The 25,105-nt window shown below is 39.5% G+C and overlaps 1 protein-coding gene across 7 annotated transcripts in view; it reads left to right on the plus strand.

The window, feature by feature from the left end:
* The window catches only part of ubr5 (ubiquitin protein ligase E3 component n-recognin 5), a 167,208-nt gene that overhangs the window by 136,267 nt on the left and 5,836 nt on the right, over positions 1-25,105 (plus strand). For all 7 annotated transcript variants that reach the window (XM_043688514.2, XM_043688515.2, XM_043688518.2 and 4 more), the window contains 15 exons: positions 2,120-2,193; positions 5,260-5,432; positions 5,960-6,073; positions 9,732-9,952; positions 10,120-10,240; positions 10,361-10,459; positions 11,487-11,730; positions 12,558-12,666; positions 14,038-14,182; positions 14,315-14,445; positions 14,536-14,596; positions 21,168-21,346; positions 21,467-21,551; positions 21,654-21,809; positions 22,865-22,978. In XM_043688514.2, the coding sequence (XP_043544449.1) occupies positions 2,120-2,193; positions 5,260-5,432; positions 5,960-6,073; positions 9,732-9,952; positions 10,120-10,240; positions 10,361-10,459; positions 11,487-11,730; positions 12,558-12,666; positions 14,038-14,182; positions 14,315-14,445; positions 14,536-14,596; positions 21,168-21,346; positions 21,467-21,551; positions 21,654-21,809; positions 22,865-22,978 (2,026 nt within the window). The remainder of the gene's footprint in view (positions 1-2,119; positions 2,194-5,259; positions 5,433-5,959; positions 6,074-9,731; positions 9,953-10,119; positions 10,241-10,360; positions 10,460-11,486; positions 11,731-12,557; positions 12,667-14,037; positions 14,183-14,314; positions 14,446-14,535; positions 14,597-21,167; positions 21,347-21,466; positions 21,552-21,653; positions 21,810-22,864; positions 22,979-25,105) is intronic.

Consider the following 25,105-nt stretch of genomic DNA (forward strand, 5'->3'; position numbering starts at 1 on the left):
ATGATTCTGTCACACTTTTGACTTCAGTTTTACAGATGGCATAGAGGTTTTGAGGGGACAAAGCTAATGCATTAACTGCAGAGCACCCAATTTCTTCCCAGCTCCGATAACCACATTGTTCTGATACTTGTATGTAACTGTGCTACGGTGTGATTGATAGCTTAACCAAGTAATCAACATATACTGGAGAACTGGATAGATTTCATGCTTTGCTGCCCATGGGTGAAGTGGCAGGAGGGTAGCTAATGTGATTTGTTTATTTAAGAAGGGCAACTGGAATAAGCCAAGTAATTACAGACCAATTAGTTTGATGTCAGTGGTCAGGAAATTATAGGGAAAATCTGAAGGACAGGGTTAATCGATACTTGAAAAGGCAGGAGTTGATCAGGGATAGTCAGTATGGGTTTGTTAAAGGAGAATCCTATCCCATTCATTTGAGTTTTGAGAAGGTGTCTAAATATACTGATGTGTTGAGGTGGTTTACATGGATATCAGTAAGGGCCTTTGATTAGGTCCCACGTGGAAAACTTATCTAAGAAGAGTCCATGGAATCCATGGCAAGTTGGCAAACTGGATCCAAAATTGGCTTACAAACTGGAGGCAAAGGGGGGTGGTGGTGGGTTGTTTTTGTATTGGAAGCCTGTGACCAGTGGTGTACCACAGGCTTCAATGCTGCAATCCGTGCTGTTAATGTACATTATGACTTGAATGTAAATGCTGAAGGTATAATTAAGTTTGCAGATGACATGAAAATTAGTGTTGCTATGCATAATGATTTGGGAGAGCAATGGCGTTGAATTTAAACTTGACTAAATGTAAAATGATGCATTTCAATAAGGGAAGGATATCTGGTGCTTAGAGATCTTGGTGTATAAGTCCATAGATCCCTAAAGAACTCAGCATATGTAAGCAAAGTGGTGTAGAATTTTGGAGCAAGGATGTCTTGTTACAACTTCTGTTAAGCCACAGATGGAATTCCTTGTGCAGTTCTGGTCACCACACCATCAGAAGAATGTGTTTGCACTGGAGAGGGTGCAGAGGATATTCATCAGGACATTGTCCGGGATGAAAAGTCTCCATTATGAGGAAAGAATGGTTAGGCTGGGCTTATTTTGTTCCTTGGAGCAGGTGAGGCTGAAGGAGTATATGAGGTAAACAAAATTGAGAGATGTAGACAGTAGGTTGTGAAAATCTCTTCCCTGCAGCAGCCTGTCTTAAGTCAGAGGGCATAAGTTTTAAGTGCGGAATAAGTGGTTTGGAGGAAAATGGAGGAAAGCTTGTTTCACCTAGAGGGTGGTAGAAATGTGAAACATGTCTGTGAGGGTGGTGGAGGCAAGTACTTTTGCAATGATTAAGGAACATGTGGATGAGTACTTAAAATGCCAGGCCCTAATATGCTGTGGGCCAAGTGTTGGTAAATGGGATTAATGTAGTTTGGTGTTTAATTGTTAGCCTAGAGATGGTGGGCCAGAGGTTGTGTTCCTTTGCTTTATGACTTGAAAGAGACCATGACATGCATTCACAGAAATTTGCTGTATTTAGTTTAAATACTTAAGTATTCAAAAATAATGCAGTTTTTGATGTGGATGTCAAATCCTTTCCTTCATATATAAGAAAATAAAGTCACTTTGCTACTCTGAGATGGAGTTGTACTACTGTGAACGAGATGCTTCATTGTTGTTTGAAATTAGGTTGTGTAAATTGTGGGAGTGAATAAGCAATGCTTTAAACATGTTCACTTACCTTATGTTGCTATTTAAATCATAAATGCAAAATCTAATACAAATTGTTGAGCTGCTTAATTTGTAACTGAAATATTTCCTTCTGGAGTAAATTTTCATCAGGGTGGAAATCTATGGGTGAAATGGCCGCTATCATATTATTTCAGTTTTGTTTTTCAAGAGGATTCCACAATAGGAAGCAGTTTAGCATAAAATCTAATTTTTCTTAGATTTAAGGGTTGAGTGGTATTTAAAGGAAGTGGGCATCTGCCATAACTTTAAAAGCAATTGCTATCTCACGTTTAGTTTGTTAATATTAAATGGAGTTTATCTTACCAGAAATAAGTTATTAAAACTTTTATTTTGGAACGATATCTGTAATGTGCCAATCTTCACAGGACTCGAGAGTTGTTGGAGCTCGGTCTTGACAATGAGGATTCGGAGCATGAAAATGATGATGATACAAATCAGAGTGAGTCCTTTTGTGCTTAATGAGCTGTGCATTGTTGAAAGGCCTATTTAATTCTCTCTTTTATTATAATTTTAAATTCCTTTTTACATCTATGAATGGACTTTTAATAGCATATACTAGGTAATTGACCTGCAATATATTGCAGAAATAAGAAATTCTCAACTATGTCTCGGAACTTATTTTAAAATGATGGTATAATGAGAAAATATAGACTTTGTGGGGAAGAAATTGAACCTCTCTCTGCTTAATTAAAAGAAGTCTAAGAGATAATATGAAGATCAAAGAATCAGCACACTGCAACATGGTAGGCTGTTGGAGAAAATGCAGAGGCATGGAATTGAAGGCGATTTAGCAGTTTGGATTAGAAACTGACTTTCTGAAAGAAGGCAGCAAGTGGTGGTTGATGGAAAATATTCAGCTTGGAGTCCGGTTACTAGTAGTATGCCATAAGGATCTGTTTTGGGACCAATGCTGTTTGTCATTTGTATAAATGACTTAGACGCAGGCATAGGTGGATGGATTAGTAAATTTGCAGACTACACTAAAGTCAGTGGAGTAGTGGACAGTTTGGAAGAATGTTACAGGTTGCAGGGGGACTTGGATAAACTGCAGAATTGGGCTGAGAGGTAGCAAGTGGAGATCAATGCAGCTATATGTGAGATGATGCACTTTGGGAAGAATAACAGGAAGGCAGAGTACTGGGTCAATGGAAAGATTCTTGATAGTGTGGATGTGCAGAGGGATCTGGGAGTCCATGTACATAGATCCCTGAAAGTTGCCACCAAGGTTGATAGTGCCGTTAAGAAGGGATACGGTGTGTTAGGTTTCATTTGTAGAGGGATTGAGTTCCGGAGCCGCAATATCATGCTGCAACAATACAAAACGCTGGTGCGGCCACACTTGGAATATTGTGTACAATTCTGGTCCCCATACTTCGGGAAGGATGTGGAAGCATTGGAAAAGGTGCAGAGGAGATTTACCAGAATGTTGCCTGATCTAGAGGGAAGGTCTAATGAGGAAAAGCTGAGAGACTTGAACCTGTTCTCATTGGCAAGAAGAAGGCGAAGAGGGGATTTAATAGAGACCTACAAGATGATCAGAGGATTAGATAGGGTAGACAGTGAAGGTCTTTTTCCTAGGATGATGACTTCAGCGTGTACGAGGGGGCATAACTACAAATTGAGGGGTGATAGATTTAAGACAGAGGTCAGAGGCAGGTTCTTTATGCAGAGAGTGGGAAGGGCGTGGAATGCCCTACTGCTAATGTAGCTGGAAATGTGTTGCTGGAAAAGCGCAGCAGGTCAGGCAGCATCCAGGGAACAGGAGAATCGACGTTTCAGGCATAAGCCCTTCTTCAGGAATATGCCCGAAACGTCGATTCTCCTGTTCCCTGGATGCTGCCTGACCTGCTGCGCTTTTCCAGCAACACATTTCCAGCTCTGATCTCCAGCATCTGCAGACCTCACTTTCTCCTACTGCTAATGTAGTCAACTCAGCCACATTAGGGAGATTTAAACAATCCTTAGATAAGCACATGGATGATTTTGGGATAGTGTAGGGGGATGAGCTGAGAATAGTTCACAGGTCGGCGCAGCATCGAGGGCCGAAGGGCCTGTTCTGCACTGTATTGTTCTGTGTTCTATTGGAAGTTGGATCTGGACACTTTACAGGTCTCTCCTTTTTAAAAACAAAAGGTGTGGAGCCCTTGTAAATGCTAATAACAACCTAATACCTGTTTTGTGACTTTAAGAGAAAATTGACATGGCACTGAGAGCTCTGCAAAGCTCTTTGTGGCATTGACTCATTTCCCCTGAAACCCCACTGTGTTCCTTCCTTCTATTTTCACTTTCTTTGTTCAACACTTCCAAGATTGCTGCTGCCACTGAAGTAAATTATTTCAAATTAGTCAATATAAACTGGGAAGAGTTGCTAATTGGTATTCACCAATTATTTGCATAAGAATCAAGATCCAATTTTGGGCAGCTATCTGGCACCTGTTGGTGAGCATGCAGGCTTTGCACAGTAACGAGCCTGAACATAGGAATTGGTTTTTTGTTGATTGTTCTATAAGTGAACTGTTCATCATGCACACTTGCAGTCACCACTTTTTCTATATTCCACTCAGTTGTATCTTTCATTGTTACTGGTACCTGTTTCCTTATTTACCTTTTCCTATCTGCATAATAAACTTTCAGTCATTTGTAGAACCTGTAGTACCTGTTAGTTGTGTTTTTGATTCTTTGTTGTTGGCACACGTTGTTCTTTTTACAATTGAGTTTGATTACTTATTCTGAGTATCAATTAGAACGTGACATTATTTTTGGTTCAACATTGTTCTAGCTTTATGTTCAACGTGATTGCAATTTTATGGACCTTTCTACAGGCTATTTTTAGGTCTTTTTATTTTAAGGGAAATGTTACTTTCTTCACTTTATGGACGTTAGTTATGTTAGATTTACAGGGCTCTGCCAGCTGTCCTGTTCATTCACTCATTCCTAATCAGAAATGGACTTGCTAGTGATCCTGACTCGGGGATTAACTGTGTGTTTAATTGTGATTATGGATATAACTGAGATTTCTCTGACGCCACCAATCCTATATTTCTTAAATACCTTCCTTGCTTGATAAGTATTTGGATTGACAAGGATGATGTACCGATTAATTTGTCAGTTAACTATTTTAGATATGTTATGTCACAACTCTTTGGTCCTTGGGACTTGCACCTGGATGTTTTGGCCCAGAGTATGACCACAATCAATGCACCAGAAGACCCCAGATTAATTTATTCTAGGAGTGCTGAGCATGAAATGCAGCAGCTGTTTGTGTCCATCGCACTTTAAAACCAGCTATATCAATTAATGTCATTGGAACTTTACATAATCTATATTGACTTTAGTCATTTTAATTTAATTGACAGCTTTTGTATCCATTATTCATAGTTCCAGCTTCTAAAATTCTGCTAGGCAAGTTCATTTCTCTTGCATTTCATTATTGAATTATTTGGTTTGCTAGTAGTGGATATGGCTATGTGTACTGTGATCAAAAACTGAGACTTTTCCATTTTAGGTTCTGGCCTGCATGACAAGGATGATGAAACACTTTCCACGGAAGCGGGCCAAAATCATCCATTCTTTCGGCGTTCTGATTCCATGACCTTCCTTGGCTGTATTCCCCCAAATCCATTTGAAGTTTCTCTCGCTGAAGCAATTCCCCTAGCAGACCAACCTCACCTTTTACAGGTAAGCATAAGAGCACTGAATAGTCTACTCAGGCATTTTATTTATAAGTTTCTTGCTGTGGTTCTGGGACAAGAATGTGGTGCTGGAAAAGCACAGCCGGTCAGGCAGCATCTGAGGACCAGGAGAATTGATGTTTTGGGCATAAGCCCTTCAACAGGAATGTGGTTCTGGGAGGTTGGTTAGCACAGTTGCCTGGGTGCCTAGTTGGTGATGCAGAGTGACACCAATATTGTGGAATCAGCAAATCCTACACCAGTTGAGGTTACCATGAAGGACTCTCTTAACCTTTCCCCTTGCCAGAAGTGTGATGACTCAGTTTAATCCACCACCAGTCATCTAATAAGAGAGCAGACCTATGATCTGGTAAGATTATGATGTCTTTACTGTTAATCATGTTGCAATGACTGCCTATGCAAATTATATTCTGTGCTCAAGCTTTGAAGGGAGACTCAAATTAGAATGATCATTTACTAGTTCTTGAGGGAAAATTGTTTTAAATTGTGTTTTGGGTCTTTCTCTTTCTCCAGCCCAACGCTAGAAAAGAAGATTTATTTGGTCGCCCAAGCCAAGGTTTATATTCCTCCTTTTCAGGCCTTGGGAAAGGTATAACTGAAGTAACTGTGGATAGAAACTGCCTAGAGGTAAGATCTGCGTATACAAAGTGTTTTCTCATGAAATGTGTGGTAAGGGACTGTGTGCAGGAATGTATTACTCCTTCAGTACTGCCATTTCCTGCTGCAGCATTCAATCTCTTGTATTTCTTTTGTAGAAGACGCCAGTGAAGTAAACGTTTATGTATTAGCAAATATTTGCTCGCAGTTTTTCTTTGTTTTTAGGCCAGTGGAATATAGCAACAATTTGTATTTATATAATAGTACAGTATAATAACACTTCCCAAGTCATTTCACAGGAGTGCTCTAAAACAAATTTTGGTTCTAAGCCTCATTATCAAATGTTTGGACTGCTTTGTCAAGGAGACTGATTTTGAGGAGAGTCTTAATGGACCTCAGAGAGGCAGAGGGGTTTAGGAAGAAAATTCCAATGCTATGGACCCAGGCAACTGAAGGCATGGTTACCAACCATGGCAAAGTTAAAGTTAAGATACCCAAAGACAGAATGAAATGAGTGCAGCTATCACAGAGATTTATGCAGTTGGAGGATAAGAAGAAATGACGCCATGACTGAAGTTGGACCAATGCTAATTTTAATTTTGTTGTTAAAGCAGGAGTCGCCATAAGTCAGTGAACATAAGTGGTACAGAAATGGGAAATAGTAAGCTAGGTTGTATGCATCAGAATGCACTCTCATCAGTTTTCCTGCAGGTAAAGGAAATCAAATTCAAGTTCAGAAGGTTTGGAATTATTGAGCATCTTTAAAATTATTTTTCAGTAAGAAGTCCACTTTCTTTACATCCAGTATGTAGGAAGCTATATTTTTCTAGATATTTTTATTGAAAATTTAGCATGTTTTTACACGTTTACAAAAGAAAACTAAAAAAATCCCCAAGTATAAACATTGATATACAATTAAATCTTAAATAAATAATAACCAAACTCTATCAAACAGGAAAAAAGAAATACCGAGAGGAAAAAAAACCGAAACTCAGCTAACTACTCATCTAACCTACAACTAACCAGAGTGTATGATTAAATCTCTTACATTATTCAAGAGAGAAAAAAAACGACGGAATACACAGAAATTGAGTAGTGATATACATGCTCGGAATGTGTTAACATCAGATCATAACAAAACCCGTATTCATGCGGGATTCCTCTCCTAAGGGGCCCCGGACCAGCCAGGTTCACCATCTCAATTAAATAAAAGCCCTTGTTAGGATGGCCGAGATATCTGTATTTGTGTAATTCAAGAAGGGCTGCCATATTTTATGGAATAATTTGGTTTTTTGGTGCACCATATTTGTAAGGAAGTCGGGGGAATATATTCCATAATTATTCTGTGCCAATTCGCAGGTCCATGAGGGCCCTCAGCCACCCAGTTTACCAAAATATTTTTCCTTGCACAGAAAGAGAGAATGGAAAATAATGTCTTCCCTGTCGTAATTTCAAGTGTTCTTTATCCAATAAGTATGTCTCCTCTAGGAGAGCTATATCAACCCTTTCTTTCTTGAGGTTTGATAATATTTTCTTCCTTTTGATTGGTGAATTACTCCCCATGACATTCCAGGTGCGCCATTTAATCGACTGATTACCCATAATCACCAGGCAAGTCCGAGACCCCTCGGGAGAAGAAACCCTATCCAAAACATCCCGAGCATAGACCATATAAAATTCACAAAAATAAAGGCTCTTTAATACACTCAGATCAGTATAATCAAAAACTATTTCTAAATAAAAAAAAATAAAACTTATTTAAACTGAGATTTTCCCCCTTGTTCCCAGGGGGCATCATTTCCTTTCCAAAAGCCCATCATATCCTCTCCCAACCAGTGCCCCACCCTTGACCCAGGCACCCCACGATAGGATAAAAAAAATTCAAATATACTACCGAGCTAGAGTTAACAATGAGTACCCTACCCACACCAACACCTGGGTATATTTGGTAATATTAATACCATGTATGAACATGTAGAACTATAAAATTACAGTCTCAACAAATAATAATTAAATATAGTAATACAGAATACAGGGGAAAATAACCGCACTCCTAAAAACAGATAAAATAGGATAAGGTAACCACCTCTCTTTCCCCCCCCACCCACCTACATTAACTAGAACCCCTGGCCTACATGTATATATTTTTAGAAAAAAGGGGGGAGAAAATTGCTAAGTGGAAAACAAATAAATAAACCCCTCTCCCCACCCCCTGGAGATGATAATAAACAATAAGGTAATGAAAATTTAAAAAGGGAGTAAACCGGGGTGGGGGGAGGGCAAAACAACATCAATTAACTCTTACAATTTATCTAAAAGAGTCCAAAAATTCCTTGGCCTTCTCCGGTGATCCAAAGTTGTACACAGACCCTTCATGGCTGAAGCGTAGCGTAGCTGGGTTGCGCATGGAGTACTGAATGTTTAAGTCCCTTAAATGCTTCTTCGCTTCATCAAACGCCTTCCTCTTTCGGACCAAAGCTGGGGAAAAGTCCTGGAATAACATAATCTTGGATCCTTTATAAATCATGGCTTGGGGTCTTTCCCAAGATTTCTGGAAGCTTCCAAGAGCATCTGCCTCTCCTTAAAGCTCTGCAGCCGGAACAGAACCGGGCGGGGGCGCTGGTTCGAGCCTGGCCCACGCACTGCAACCCGGTAGGCCCATTCCACCCTTCCTGGCCTGATCCAGCCTCCAGATTTAACAGCTGTGGAAGCCACTGCTCGAGGAACACTGTAAGCTGGCCTCCTTTTTCCTGTTCGGGAAGGCCCAGCAAACGAATATTTTTTCGACGACCTCTATTCTCGAGGTCGTCAATGTGATCCTCTACGGTTCGGACTTGCTGTTCGAGAGTCCGGACCCGATCCACGGCCGATTCTACTATAGTCTTGGAGGACGTGGCCTTTAGCTCCGCCCCTCTGACTCAGTGCTCAATTTCCTCGATGTCTCGGTCGTGCTTTTGTAGCGCAGCCGAGAGTGAATTCCATCTGCTCCGGTACTCTTCGATGAAGGCGTTGATCTTCACGTCATGTGTTGGAGATTATTTCCGTGAGTTTTGCCACCGTAGGTAAGTCCTCCGGGGCGGCTACGGATGCCTCTGCTGCAGCTGGGGAGAGTGGGGGAGGGGCTCCTACCTGCTGAGAACTGCAGGCACCTTTTTCCCCCTAGTCATTTTTACAGGAGACTAGACTGTTTAAATTTAGTACTGAGCAACTAATTACATTAAGTAAAAACTATTTTAAATTATTTGGTAAGTGTGGTAGAGGCGGGTGGCCCAATTTGCCCAAGTTTTGGGAGGAGCACTATAGATTCAGACTTGCTGGGTCGCCGCCATCTTGGATCTTCTCCAGGAAGCTATTTTTGATCACTTGTGCTTTTAATTCTACTATCAATTCAACATACTCGAGAAAAAGCAGCTGGTACACAACATTGATCTTGTTGTACTCACAATTTCAAAAATACAGTGCATCATTCACTAGCTGAACACTTAGCTTTCATTTACATTCTATCAAAACTTACAGAAGTGATCTTGTGTTATGCTTTTGGTTAATCTAACATTTCACTTTTGCCTTAAGAAAACCAAGACGACTGTAAACGCAGTTCGTGTCCAAATGTTAAACTGAGCGTAGTTGCAGGAGTATTTTTAAGCTGAACATTACTCATTTGCTGGAATGTTGTGGATCTATTCCTTAGGTGCTTCCCACAAAAATGTCTTATTGTTCTAACCTGAAGAATGTTATGAGTATGCAAAATCGTCAGAGGAAGGCCACGGATGAGCAAGTATTACCAGAAGATGAATCTGAAAATTCACGAATAGGGCCATCTGCTCAGGACCTTGCAGCACAACTAAAAAGCAGTTTACTGGCTGAGATCGGGCTTACTGAAAGTGAAGGACCACCACTTACTTCATTTAGGTAACTGTTCTTCCCATTACTTTTTAATCTTGATGTTTTTATTAAATTCTAATTGTCTTTCAAATGGTGTAAAATTGTACAAAGCTCTACTGAATTTTTTTAATATTTTGCTATTGCTTGTGGTGTTAGAAATGTATCATTAATTCCTTGTTTTTATTGATTATCAGGCCACAGTGTAGTTTCATGGGTATGGTGGTTTCTCATGACATGTTATTGGGACGTTGGCGCCTATCATTGGAACTCTTTGGAAGAGTGTTTATGGAGGATGTAGGAGCTGAACCTGGATCAGTAAGGATATTTAACGTATAACATTAAAATTTTAAAACACTAGACCATTATGATTATTTTGTGTTCAGGCTGAACATAATTTCAATTCAAATAATGTAGAGTGGACTTTTCTTTCAACAGATTTTGACTGAACTTGGTGGTTTTGAAGTTAAAGAGTCAAAATTCCGACGAGAAATGGAGAAACTAAGAAATGCTCAGTCTAGAGACCTAACTTTAGAGGTAATAAGCAGAGTTCCTTCTAATTTTCTTTTCACCAATCTGGGCCTCTGAGGCCTGTATGAACCAGTGACTTCTAGAACCAGAGGTCAAGATAGTGTAGGTTTTTTTCCTTGGAAGCTAGTATGGGCATTTTAGTCTTTTTTTTTTAATCAAACTGCATTTTGTTGTAGTAAAAGCAAGTCCTACATGAATTTGTATTCTTACAACCACTGTCTTAAGAAACTGGACACTTTTGCATGAGATCTGGTAGTTGTTTATCCCTTACTCGGGGCGGAGAGTCAGTTCAGTTGACTGGATGGCAGATTTGCAATGCAGAATGACACCAACAGTGTGGATTCAGTTCCTGAGCTGATTGATGTCACCACAGAGTTCACACCTTCTCAACCTCTTGCCCCGGCCTGAGGTGTGGTTTCCCTCAGGGTAAACCCACCATCAGTTGCATCTCTCTAATTAGAGAGCAGCCCAAGGTCCTTTGGGATGTTGGTGACTTTACCTCTGTCCTTATTCAGGTAGTCATTTGCATAAGTGAGCATGGGCAATAATTTCTTTGATTATCAGGAACATTGCAGTTGATACTGATTTCATGTGACTGAAGTTCCCATGTGTGTATTTGCAAGTGGGTAACGGTCAATGTTGAGAACCTGGATTGTATGTTCTCTTCCCTGGCTTCAAATGTTATCACCAATTAGAATGCCCGCATCTTGGCTGGTTACAATCATTCATTCATACAATATAAACATTAAACCTGGAAATTTCTGGGTTATGTAAAGTTTAGCCAGTCCTTAGAAGTCTTAAACAAGCTTTAATTGACATGTAAACATCCTGATTATTAGGAAGAAATGAATATATGTTTGCTATTTTATGTTTGTCTTCATCAGGTAGTCTTTTTAAACTTTTTTTAAAAGGCAACTTCCTGCTTATTTGGATAGTATTTACTCTATTAGTTCACATATGTCTCGACATTTTTTGGATGTTGATGAGAAGAGTTACTAAAGGCTGTTCATGTTTAATTTCTGTGGTGTTTCAGGTTGATCGAGATCGTGACCTCTTGATTCAGCAAACAATGAGGCAGCTAAATAACCATTTTGGCCGTCGATGCACTACAACTCCAATGACTGTACACAGGGTGAAGGTTACATTCAAAGATGAGCCAGGAGAGGGCAGTGGAGTGGCTCGAAGTTTTTACACTGCAATTGCACAAGCATTTCTATCTAGTGAAAAATTGCCAAACCTGGACTGTATACAGAATGCTAGCAAGGGATTACAAACCAGTATGTCATCTTTGAATACTCCTCAAGAAACTAATATGCATGTAGTTCCTAAATCACTGACCACTTAACTTGTATTCGGAAAATTGAAGGAACCTTACAATAGAACTTAATGTTTTCACCATCTCAAAATACTTAACAAACAGGAAAGTTTGGTGGCATAACGTCTAACTGTTACACTCAGATCAGGCAAGCTAATGCAATCATGATTAATCCTAGACTGCATGTCTTTTTCACATCACTTAGCCTCCGACCCTACTGATCATTATTACATCAAAGGAGCGAATTATCAAAACCCAGAACAGTGGAAATAAAAGGATAAAATAACTCACTGATGTCTTTGAGAGAGCTGTTTGTTGAAACTAAGTCTCTTTTTTTTAACGCATATGATGGCAAGCTACTGATCTTCCTCATGAAGGTTATTTTTCCAGTTCGTTGGTATTATTTTCTATGAAAGATTATATAGAGTGCTAAACAGTAATACATTTTTACTGTGCTCTTTTAACTGTAGGGTTAGTTTTTTGTGTATTTTTCTATTTGTTACCTAAGGCAAGATTTCCAAAGCCTATCCTGTTTAGAGTTTCTAGATTCATAGCTATATATGCAGAGAGATGGGTTCCGATTGTGTTGGAAGTAGCATTAAATATTACTATTAGATCCAAAATATATTCATTTGTAGATTTTCAAAAAAGCTTTAAAATCCTGTAAAATTTAACCATGTTGTGGTCCTTAAAATTAATTTAATCAGTGGTACAGCTGTCTTCAATGTATCTTTAATAGCACTAATAAAATCGAATATCAAAGTTTTTGATCAGTTGTTTTTGCCTTAGGTTTAATGCAACGGTTGAGAAACAGAGAGAGGGAGCGAGAAAGAGAAAGAGAGAGGGAAATGAGGAGAAGTGGTGGAATGAGAGCAGGCTCTCGTCGAGACAGAGATAGGTGAGTGCGAACTGTTACATCAGCTGTTAAATACAAAAGGCTTTGCATGATATGAAGCGCAATTGAAATAATATCTTTATGTATATACACAAACAATTGAAGGAAAAAGAAAGATGTGGTTCAATTTTATATTGTACTTTCTCCTGTCCTACTTTATTTAAAAAAAACTGCTTATGCTATAGACCTGGTCTTACTCTGGTATTTACATAGACTCAGATCTCTGATTGAAGAGAGGAGAATTATGTCATTACCTATAGTTCAATCCTAGACAGTTTTGTGACTTCACATTTCGATTCCATTTAAATCAATATAACACTTGCATTAGTTCATGTAAACAAACAGTTTGCTTAGGTTTATCTGCAAGTTGCAACTTTGAGGAAACTAACAAAGGCAAGATTTTATGTCAGTGATATAAACGGAGTTTGAATTTTATCAGATCAGTGAAATCCAATTCCAGCTTGCATTTGCAACAGTTTTTATGCACTGCCACCTTGTCAACTAAGCCGAAAAATATTTAATGTTTGCTATCCAGCCTGTGTTCTCAACGTATCACTAACCACTGCCTGAAATTTATTGTGCTTGGATTTGCCAAGGAATCTGTTAATCCAGATTCCTTTGTGAAAAATGTTCCCTGGAATGTCATATGTAAAACATTTGCAGTTCGTTATCTTGCAAGCTCTAATATTTTTTTCAGTCAGGCTGCTTGGTTTGTGTTGCTGCGACCAGGGTTTGTGGAAAATCTAAAGCATGGAACTTTTCTAATATTCTGTTTTGTTACAAGTCTGCTTCAATGATCAAATTTTTTCAATGCATTCATATCAAATTGAGATTTGGAGCTGTTCTCACAAAGCCAAGGCATTTAATCAGCTTTCACATTTTCACATCAAACTTGATGTGTCACTTCAAAGGTCAGTTTCATACATTTTAATTGTGCAATGGCTGTCAAGCATCTGAACAGATCAAGTACTGGCACTATAGAACTAACTTACCAAGAAAATACTGAAAAGTTAGCACATTCTCTACTCGCAGTACTGAATAATCAGATTAGATCCTGAAAAACAACTTTGTGAAATGAATATCCTATTTCCACTTCAACTTGAAAAACTGTAACAAATTCACATGGTGCAGTAAAAAGACATTCCAGGTTAGTTTGAAAGGACTTAGTGTGTTCTAAATACAGATGTGAAGTTTACTGCTTAAATAAATTTCCACATTATTTAAATAATTAAAAGTCAAGGATGGCTCCATTCAGATTTCTAGTTTAGTGTAAATCATGTGCTGAAGAAATAATGCAACAATTCTGTGGGTGATTGTTCAGATATAATGCAATAACGATTGGACATAAAGTTAGTATTTGTTTTTAATTCTTAGGGAATCAAGAAGGCAACTTTCCATAGATACTAGACCTTTCCGGCCAGCATCAGAAGGAAATCCTAGTGATGATCTGGATCCGCTGCCAGCCCATCGACAAGCACTTGGAGAGCGACTGTATCCTCGGGTTCAAGCGATGCAACCAGTAAGTATACTGCAAAGTATGGTGTAATCTCTACCTGTAGAACCTATTAAAGTCTGGTTTATTTTGGCAAGAAAATTTGAACTTGAAATAAAAGTTGTAATGCATTAATTGATTTTTTAATTTAAATTTCAGGCATTTGCCAGTAAAATTACAGGAATGCTACTAGAATTATCTCCTGCTCAGCTTTTGCTACTTTTAGCTAGTGAAGACTCACTAAGAGCAAGAGTTGATGAGGCCATGGAACTCATAATTGCACATGGCAGGTAAAGAAAATTCATAAAACCATGATTCTCTCTAATCCTGTATTTGTGTTGTAAAAATCTGTTCCACTAAAAATTGCAATTTTTCTGCAGGGAAAATGGTGCTGATAGTATATTGGACTTAGGATTGCTCGACTCATCAGATAAATCTCAGGTAAAAAAAAATGCACTTTGAATAAATCTAATGATTTGGGTTTGAGATTATGGAATGGGATTGCAGTAGAGGAAAATTTTTCATAATTATAAGTACGTGGCAAATATTATTACCTGGTATTTTTTGCATGACTTCTATGTTATGTTTGTTTTCATATGTTCTTATTGCTAATAAACTAACAGTTGTGAGCAGCAAAGATTTTTGATTTCCAGAATTCCAGTGCTAGCCTTTTCAATTTTATCCTATCATTTTGGCTGAGAATAAAATGATTTGGCCCATCTGGTCTATGCTGACCCTTTGCAGACAAATCCAGTCAATCCTGTTTCCCCCAGTCTAGCCCTGCAGGTTTATTTTGTCTGTTGGTGGTCCAATTTCCTTTTTTACATCATGAATGGTATTCTCCTTAAGGTCCTGATAGTTGGCACGTTCCAGGTAATTGCCATTCCCTGTGTTTATGCAGAAGCCTTTTTCCTCACTGCCCCACCTGCTGGTGTTTTCCGCACTAAAACTTAAATCAGTGTGCTGTAATTAAACTTCCAGCGAATTCGAGCAGCTTTTCTTTGTGTACCATATCTGAATTTGGTCAGAATCTTGTCTGCCTCTCTCAAACCTTCCCTCATCTCCTTCACTCCAGGGGGTGCAACCCCAGCTTTTCTTTTGAGATGTGGGCGTTGTTACCAAGGGCCATCATATAATGGCCATCTCTAATTGCTCTTGAACTGAATGACTTCAGAAGTTAATTAAGAGCTAACCACATTACTGTGGGTCCAGAGTAGCATGTAGGTCACACGGGGTATGGATGGCAGACTTCCTTCCTAAAAGCATATTTGTGAACCAAGTTGGTTTTTACAACTATTGATAGTTTTATGTTCATTATTATTAAGACAGGCATTCAATTCCGGATGAGTTCACTGAACTTAAATTCCACTGATTACTGTGATAGCATTTGAATCTATTCTTCATCAAAGTATTTGTATAGTCTCTGGATTTAGAATCCAGTGATGTTACCAATTTGCCAGTATCTCATCCTAAATCTCTGGAAATGTGTGAATCTCATTTTCTGCCTCCACGGGACACTATCCTTCCTCTTGTGAAATAGCTATGACTGGTTATGGTACTTCAATTATGGTCTAACCAGAGCTTCATGAAACTTCCACATTACCTCTCTATTTTTGTACTCTGTATTTTGAAGCTCAAGATCCAGTATGCTTTAATAACTGCTCTCTCAGAATGTCCCACCACTCAGGTCCATCTATCCCTAACCATCCATCTCAGAACAATGCCATGTTATGTTTACTTTAGCAATGGTGAAGGATAGGTATATAACGCAGGGCAAGTGTTATTGCAGTGGGAAAGGCAATTATCTTGCAATTAGGCAAGATTTAGGATGCATAGGATGGGGAAGGAAACTGTGGGGGATGGGCACAATTGAAATGTGGAGCTTATTCAAGTAGCAGCTACTTTGTGTCCTTGATAAGTATGTATCTGTCAAGCAGGGAGGAAGTGGTTGAGTAAGAAAGCCATAGTTTACTAAAAATGTTGTATCGCTTGTCAAGAGGAAGAAGACGGCTCATGTTAGGATGAGATGTGAAGGCTCAGTTAGGGTGCTTAAGAGTTACAAGTTAGTCAGGAAAGACCTAAAGAGAGAGAGCTCAGCAGAGCCAGGAGGAGAGGTGAGAAGTTGTTGGAAGATAGGATCACGGAAAACTTTTAAGCTTTCTTTTCTACAGGTATACCAGGAATAAAAGAATGACTAGAGACAGATTAGGGCCAAATCAAGGATAATAGTGGGAAGTTATGCATGGAGTCTGTAGAGATAGAGGAAGCACTAAATCCATATTTTTTTGTCAGTATTCACACTGGAAAAAAACCAGTTGAGGAGAATACTGACATACAGGCTACCAGACGAGACGGGGTTGAGGTTCACAAGGAGAAGGTGTTAGCAATTCTGGAAATTATGAAAGTAGGTAAGTTCCCTGGGCCAGATGGGATTTATCCTGAGATTCTCTGGGAATCCAGGAGGGAGACTGCAGAGCCTTTGGCTTTGACCTTTATAGAGTCATAGAGATGTACAGCATGGAAACAGACCCTTCAGTCCAACTTGTCCATACCGACCAGATATCCCAACCTAATCTAATCCTGTTTGTCAGCATTTAGCCTATATCCCTCTAAACCCTTCCTATTCATATATCCATCCAGGTGCCTTTTAACTAATGCAATTGTACCAGCCTCCACCACTTCCTCTGGCAGCTCATTCCATACCCGTACCACCCTCTGCGTGAAAACGTTGATCCTTAGGTCCCTTTTATATCTTTTCCCTCTCACTTTAAACGTATGACCTCTAGTTCTGGACTCCCCACCCCAGGGAAAAGACCTTATCTATTTATCCTATCCATGCCCTCATGATTTTTAAAACCTTTATAAGGTCACCCCTCAGCCCCCGATGCTCCAGGGAAAACAGCCCTAGCCTATTCAGCCTCTCCCTATAACTCAAATCCTCCAACCCTGGCAACATCCTTATAAATCTTTTCTGAACCTTTTCAAGTTTCGCAACATCTTTCCAAGAGGAAGGAGATCAGAATTGCATGCAATATTGCAAAAGTGGCCTAACCAATGTCTGGTACAGCTGCATCATGACCTTTCAACTCCTATACTGAATGCTCTGTCCAAAAAAGGAAAACATACCAAACTCCTTCATCACTATCCTATCTACCTGTGACTCTACTTTCAAGGAGCTATGAACCTGCATTCCAAGGTCTCTTTGTTCAGCAACATTCCCTCAGACCTTACCATTAAGTGTATAAGTCCTGCTAAGATTGGCTTTCTCAAAATGCAGCACCTCACATTTATCTGAATTAAATTCCATCTGCTACTTCTCAGCCCATTGGCCCATCTGATCAAGATCCTGTTGTAATCTGAGGTAACCCTCCTCGCTGTCCACTATACCTCCAATTTTGGTGTCATCTGCAAACTTAATAACTCTTCCTCTTATGCTCACCTCCAAATCATTTATATAAATGATGAAACGTAGTGGACCCAGCACCGATCCTTGTTGCACTCCACTGGACACGGGCCTCTAGTCTGAAAAACAACCCTTCACCACTGCCCTCTGTCTTCTACCTTTTAAGCTAGTTCTGTATCCAAGTGGCTAGTTCTCCATGTATTCTGTGAAATCTTGCTAACCAGTCTCCCATGGGGAACCTTGTCGAATGCCTTACTGAAGTTCATATAGTTTGCATCAACCACTCTGCCCACATCAGTCCTCTTTGCTGCTACTTCAAAAAACTCAAGTTTGTGAGACATGATTTCCCATGCACAAAACCATGTTGACTATCCCTAAACACGCCTTGCCTTTCCACATGGATGTAAATCCTATCCCTCAGGATTCCTTCCAACAATTTGCCCACCACTGATGTCAGGCTCACCGGTCTATAGTTCCCTGGCTTGTCCTTACCATCTTTCTTAAATAATGGTACCACGTTAGCTAACCTCCAGTCATCTGGCACCTCACCTGTGACTATCAATGATACAAATATCTCCGCAAGAGGCCCAGCATTCACTTCCCTAGCTTCCCACAGAGTTCTAGGGTACAACTGATCAGGTCCTAGGGATTTATGTCGTCATTTGTCTACAGGAATAGTGCCAAAAGTCTGGAGGATAGCAAATGTTGTCCCCTTGTTCTTGAATGGGAGTAGAGACAACACTGGGAATTATAGACCAGTGAGCCTTTCTTCAGTTGTGGGTAAAGTGTTGGTAAAAATAGTAAGAGATAGGATTTATAATTATCTAGAGAGGAATAAGTTAATTAGGACTGGTCAACACGGTTTTGTGAAGGGTAGGTTGTACCTCACAAACCTTACTGAGTTCTTTGGGATGGTGACCAAACAGATGGATGAGGGTAAAATGATTGATATGGTGTATATGGATTTCAGTAAGGCGTTTAATGAGGTTCCCCACGGTAGGCTATTGCACAAAATACGGAGGCATGGGATTGAGGGTGATTTGGCAGTTTGGATCAGAAATTGGCTAGCTGAAGGAAGACGGAGGGTGGTGGTTGATGGGAAATGTTCATCCTGGAGTTCAGTTACTGGTAGTGTACCTATCTATTTTGGGTCCACTGCTGTTTATCATTTTCATAAATGACCCAGATGAGGGCGTAGAAGGATTGGTTAGTAAATTTGTGGGTGACACTAAGGTCGGTGGAGCTATGGATAGTTTTGAAGAATGTTGCAGGTTACAGAGGGGCATAGATAAACTGCAGAGCTGGGCTGAGAGATGGAAAATGGAGTTTAATGTGGAAAAATGCAAGTTGGTTCACTTTGGAAGGAGCAGCAGGGATGCAGAGTACTGGGCTAATGATGATAGGATTCTTGATAGTGTAAATGAGCAGAGAAATCTTGTTGTCCATATTCATGGATCTAGAAAAAAGTTGCGCCAGGGTTGATAGGGTTGTTAAGTAGGCGTAAATATATGGTGTTTTAGCTTTTATTGGTAGAAGGATTGAGTTTTGAGCCACGAGGTCATGCTGCAGCTGTCCAAAACTCTGGTGTGGCCATATTGCATACAGTTCTGGTCACAGCATTATAGGAAGGATATGGAAGCTTTGGAAAGGGCTCAGAGGAGATATACTAGGCTGTTGCCTTGTTTGGTGGGAAGGTTTTATGAGGCAAGGCTGAGGGACTTCAGGCTGTTTTCATTAGAGAGGAGGAGGTTAAGAGGTGACTTAATTGAGACATAAGATGATCAGTGGGTTAGATAGGGTGGACAGTGAGAGCCTTTTTTCTCAGATAGTGATGGTTAGCATAAGGAGACATAGCTTTAAATTGAGGAGTGATAGATAAGGACAGATGTCAGAGGAGTTTATTTACTCAGTGTAGTAGGGACGTGGAAAGCACTGCCTGCATCTGTAGTAGATTTGCCAACTTTAGGGGCATTTAAATGGTCATTGGATAAACATATGGCGGAAAATGGAATAGTGTAGGATAGATGGACATCAGATTGGTTCACAGGTTGGTGTAACATCAAGGGTCGAAGAGCCTACAATGCGTTGTTATGTTCTATAAGTCTATATTGCCTCTCTGTCCCTTCAGACAAAATGTGTCACCTCAGATTTCTTCTGTATTAAATTCTGTCTGCCGGTTGTCCATTTATAATGTTGTCTCTCCATGTTATGTTGAATTCGATTTACATACAAACTAGGAACAGGAGAATGCCATTCAACCCTTTGAGTCTGCTCTGCCATTCCTTATGATCATGGCTGATCTCAATGTCCTATTCCTGCTTCCACCCATACTTTTTGCCTTTAAAATTGAAAAACTTTCCATTGCTTTCTTCGATATATTCTGTGACTTGGCCTTCACAGCCATCTTTTGAAGAGAATTCCACAGGATCACTACTGGTTGAGTAAGGAAATCTCTCCTCCTATCAGTCCTAAATCATCTGTGCCATTCAAAGTTTGTGAGAAGATTTGTAGCTCGGGTGCTCGTTGTTGTGGTTCTGTTCGCCGAGCTGGGAATTTGTGTTGCAGACGTTTCGTCCCCTGTCCCCTGTGTGCTGTTATGAGTCCTAGTGGTCGCAGTAGTCTGGCTATCAGTTCGGAAATGCTCTTGATGTATGGTAGTGTGGCTAGTCCTTTGGATTGCGGCATGTCCTCGTTCCGTTGTCACACAAACCAACAGCCATTCTCAGACAACAACTCACCAGAACGAAGGACCCGATACCCAGCATGAGCAAAACCAATGTCGTGTACAAAATCCCATGCAAGGACTGCACAAAACATTATATAGGACAAACAGGAAGACCGTTAACAATCCGCATCCATGAACACCAACTAGCCACGAAACGACACGACCAGCTATCCTTAGTAGCCACACACGCAGATGACAAGCAACATGAATTCAACTGGGACAACACTACTATTATAGGACAAGCCAAACAGAGAACAGCCAGGGAATTCCTAGAGGCATGGCACTCATCCACAGATTCCATCAATAAGCACATCGACCTGGACCCAATATACCGACCACTGCAACGGACAGCTGGAACTGACAACCGGAAGCGGCAGATTCAAACCACTACAAATGCCGGAGGAAAGTTCACAGAAGCGCTTCACAGGAGGCTCCCAAGCACTGAGGATGTCACCTAGACAGGGGACGAAACGTCTGAACACAAATTCCTAGCTCGGAGAACAGAACCACATCATCTATGCCATGTCCAGACACACACACTGGGTATGAACTCAAGCAGGGAAAACAGCCTGATTTTAGTCTTCCAGCCTTGATAGAACTTAGAATATTACATGTTTATGTTGAAACATATCATTACTGTCTACTACTCCAAGTTCGAACATGTCACTAATTCTAAACTCCATCAAGTTTTCAGTCTATATGTGCACGTGCCTACCTGTAATAAGTAACAATCTGTGCACACTTTGCTGCAAGTCCCTGGACTCTGATGTTTCATAGTTCTGCTTCAGCAAAAGAGAAAAGCAAAAGTTCAGTCAGTACAGATGTAGTCCTGCTACAACCAAAGCTTCTACAAGTTGTAGGTGATTTCTTTTATTCTTCTGCAGCAGGACACTAGAAAACGACATGGTTCGAGCCGAAGTGTCGTCGATATGGAATTGGATGAACCAGATGATGGTGATGACAATGCACCACTCTTCTACCAGCCTGGAAAGAGAGGCTTCTATTCACCAAGGCCAGGCAAAAGCACAGAAGCACGTCTCAACTGTTTCCGTAATATTGGCAGGTAAAGTCAGGTGCTACGCAATCATGAAGTTTTTATGACATCAGTTGTGAATCTATTGTGCATGTTGGAATACTAGTTTGAACTTTAATTTCATTAATATACTCTTCTGTTCCTTTTCAGGATATTGGGTCTATGTCTGCTACAAAATGAACTCTGTCCGATAACCCTAAATAGGCATGTTATTAAAATTCTTCTAGGAAGAAAAGTAAGAATGTGCTTCTATTGAATGCTTAGTTTGTTGACTTTTTCTATTTTTGTATACTATTAGGAGTTAATTTGATTTGGAAATAATTTCTTAACTTTCCAGGTGAATTGGCATGATTTTGCTTTCTTTGATCATGTGATGTATGAAAGTTTACGCCAACTAATCCTCGCCTCCCAGAGCCAGGATGCATATGCAGTCTTTGCAGCAATGGACCTAGCTTTTGCTATTGATCTATGTAAGGAAGAAGGTGGAGGGCAGGTATGATGTTTTCTCAGTGACTCTTCACAGCTAGTAAACTTGGTTTGGTTTGAGCAGATGAATAAGCATTTATACTTTAACCTGAAGTAATACTATATTAGAATGCCTCCCAGCTGCAGTTCCAATTATGACTGTAGGATGCAAGTGCCACATATGTCACTTCTTTAAAAAGTCTTTTCTTAAAGTACATTTCGTTAATTTGATACAATTTTGTAAAAACATCATTGGGATGCATTCTCTGTGGTTCACCAGTTATGTGCCAGATGATCTAAATGATTCATCCTTATGCCATAGCATTCTGATTTCATTGGCTGAAGGAGTTCATTGCTGCACATGAGGATCACGACCCACCAGTTGCTGCCTTTCCTATCCTCCTTTGTTACACACCTTGTCATAGTGTGCAAGACAAACATACTTGTATGTTTATGCAAAGAAGAATCAAGTTTTTTTTAATGTCACATTTCAAGCTAATGAAGAAATTAGTCTCCTAAACTGCCAGACCAAGATGCAAAATTGGTTACAGGGTGTGAACCATTCAAAGCAAATAAATTCTACAGATTAATTACAAGGTCTGACAAAAATATTATCAAAGTAGAAACTTTTAACCACATCACTTCCACAAAATAACCTCGTCAAATTGACACGATGATTGAGTTTATAATCAATGTAGTTAGTTTCCCTATAAGTTTTTTTTTCTCACCCTTTGAGTATTACGATATCCTTATGAGTGGTCTACAATATATTTAGAAGGGAGGAATAAAAGTGAGTCTAAGCACATCAAGAGCAATACTACTTGGCATTTGCCTCACAGATTAAACATTCTTCTGACTACAGAATTGTTTGTGAAAGGTTCCAACTACCTTTTCTGTTGTGCAAGAATAACATTTGGGCACTGTAATGCAAATAATGCGTTGATTCTCACCCCCTGCCTAATGTTGCACCTTCAGGTGACAGCTGCCTGAAAAAAAGCATTCTAATACAGTATTACTTTAGGTTAAAGCCATATGTCTTTTCAGTAACTGTAGCTCAGTTTTAAGAAAATGTTTTCTTTACAGGTTGAACTTGTTCCGGGCGGAGCCAATATCCCAGTCACTCCTTTGAATGTTTACGAATATGTTAGGAAATATGCAGAGTATCGAATGTTGGTGGTTGCTGAGCAGCCCCTTCATGTGAGTCCCTTTTATTTATAATGCAAATTTGTTACTTTTGTCGGAAAGATTACTTATGAAGTTATTCATTGAGACTGCAGTGAAAGTAAATCGGTTATGATGCTATGGAAACACTTGCTGTTGCACGGAAAATGTGATTCTTAATAATGAAGTTTGCTCAATGACGTGATATCCATTGGAGTTGAAGGCAATAAGAATGTTACTGATATCAGGTGAAATTCTTTAAGTAAAAAATGACAAAACATAATCCTTTGGTCGTATGTAGGCTTCAGTTACTTCATGTGAAAAGTCAAGTGCGGAAATCTGTACCTTCCCCTACCCTCACTACACTTTACAGAATCTCTCAGGTGATGCTTTTTAAACAAAACTGAAGAATTTCTCTGAAAGCAATCTTGCAAGCAGCAGATGGAGGTGGGGTGGGAGGGGGGAGAATCCTTTTTTATATCTAACTTAGATTTTCTTGTGCTCTCTGGTATTTCCTAAGCCAACCAACTCATTCTATGGATTGGACAGAAGATAATACTTGTAGTTCTTTGAAAATTTATATTAAATCTCTTTAATTGTCAAGAGTTTGAAGCACCGTAGATTGCACCCTGTGTTAACTAAGGCCTTAATACATAGTTTAAATCTGGTGAGCTACCGTTGAATCTTTGCCAGGACATCTCCCACACTCTTCCCTAATATGACAACACCAAAACTGGACATAGTGTTTCACATGAGGCCTTAAAGGGTAGCAGAGTATTTCTGTTTGCACTGAAGTATTGTGAGGAAGATCACTCATATTTGATATTGTTATAGCCTCATGGGACTTAGGGTGAAACTTCAGATGTTTCTGGATTATGATGATTGGATCTTTCTCAACTCTGACATACAACTGAGCCTTAATTGAAATTAAATGACGTTAGTGGGATATGAGATCATCCTTCTCTTGGACAAGAGTTATACAGGAATTAGTTGCATTCTTTTAGGAAGGTGGTTATTGATAATGGCTTTGCATCATCTCAATGGTAACTTGTGTAAATAGTTTCTCCATATTTATTTTGTCAAAACCCTTCATTAATTTGTGCATATTACATTTGAAATCTATTTCCCTGTCCCCATGTGACATTTTTGCATAACTTATTTTCATGAAACACTTCAATCAAATCATTTGATACAGATTGTGGCAATTAATTGCACGAAAACTTATTTCTTTAGGACTGCATTAATTGCCAGTTAGAATAAGCAAACCGACTACGACTAATGGCAACTTAAACAAACATGCAACCAAAACTTTACCTTACCCAAAATCTTCCCTTTAATCCCACAGTATTTGTGTTATTTAATGGATGGCACCTTGTCATTATATTTGTACATTAATAATCTTTTACAACAAATTATAATCTTGGACAGCAATTTGTAGTCCAAGTGAAGCTAATTGGTTCATCACCACATTCTCAAGGATAGTGGCACCTATACCACACTGATTTTTTTTCCTGGCTTTTTTTTATATTTTTATATCTGTATGAAGTGGAAACAGTTCTTAACTTCAGCAGACTGTTAAATACAAATGCTGTGCTCACAGAACACAGCTCCCATTTCTTTTAACTTTGAATATGTTGGGACCTGCAGGCCAATCTGATGAAACCTTTTTACTTTAATGTTCAGTGTGCTATTGGTAATTCACCATTGTGGTCTTTTTATGAAGACTCATGACCAAGCAATTTTTAAACCTTGTCATGCAGTAGGACGTACTTCAATTCATGTTGAACCATAGAAAAGCACAGAGAATCCATCCAGCTCAAGTGTCTGCATTGACTAAATAAACTAGCCACCCATTTTAATTCTACTTGGCAGCATTTGGTCTGTAGATTTGCAGGTTACAACACTTCAAGTCCAGATTCACATTACTTTTAAATAGATTGAGGTTTCTGCCTTGACCACCAAACTGGGTCATGAATTCCAGACAAACACCACCCTTTGGGTGAAAATGTTTTTCCTCGTATTTTTCCTCTGATCCATCTACCACTCGCCTCTAATCCATCTACCACTCGCCTCTAATCCATACCTTAATTTGACTAGCTCTATATACCCATGGCCTGGCTCAGCTGAACCCTGATTTGAGCACTTGAGTACAGTGACATTTTG

This window comes from Chiloscyllium plagiosum, unplaced genomic scaffold (assembly GCF_037043375.1).
Source record: "Chiloscyllium plagiosum isolate Xiang-an unplaced genomic scaffold, Cpla_swu_hap1 HiC_scaffold_4, whole genome shotgun sequence".
In the NCBI taxonomy this organism is placed as follows: Eukaryota; Metazoa; Chordata; class Chondrichthyes; order Orectolobiformes; family Hemiscylliidae; genus Chiloscyllium; species Chiloscyllium plagiosum.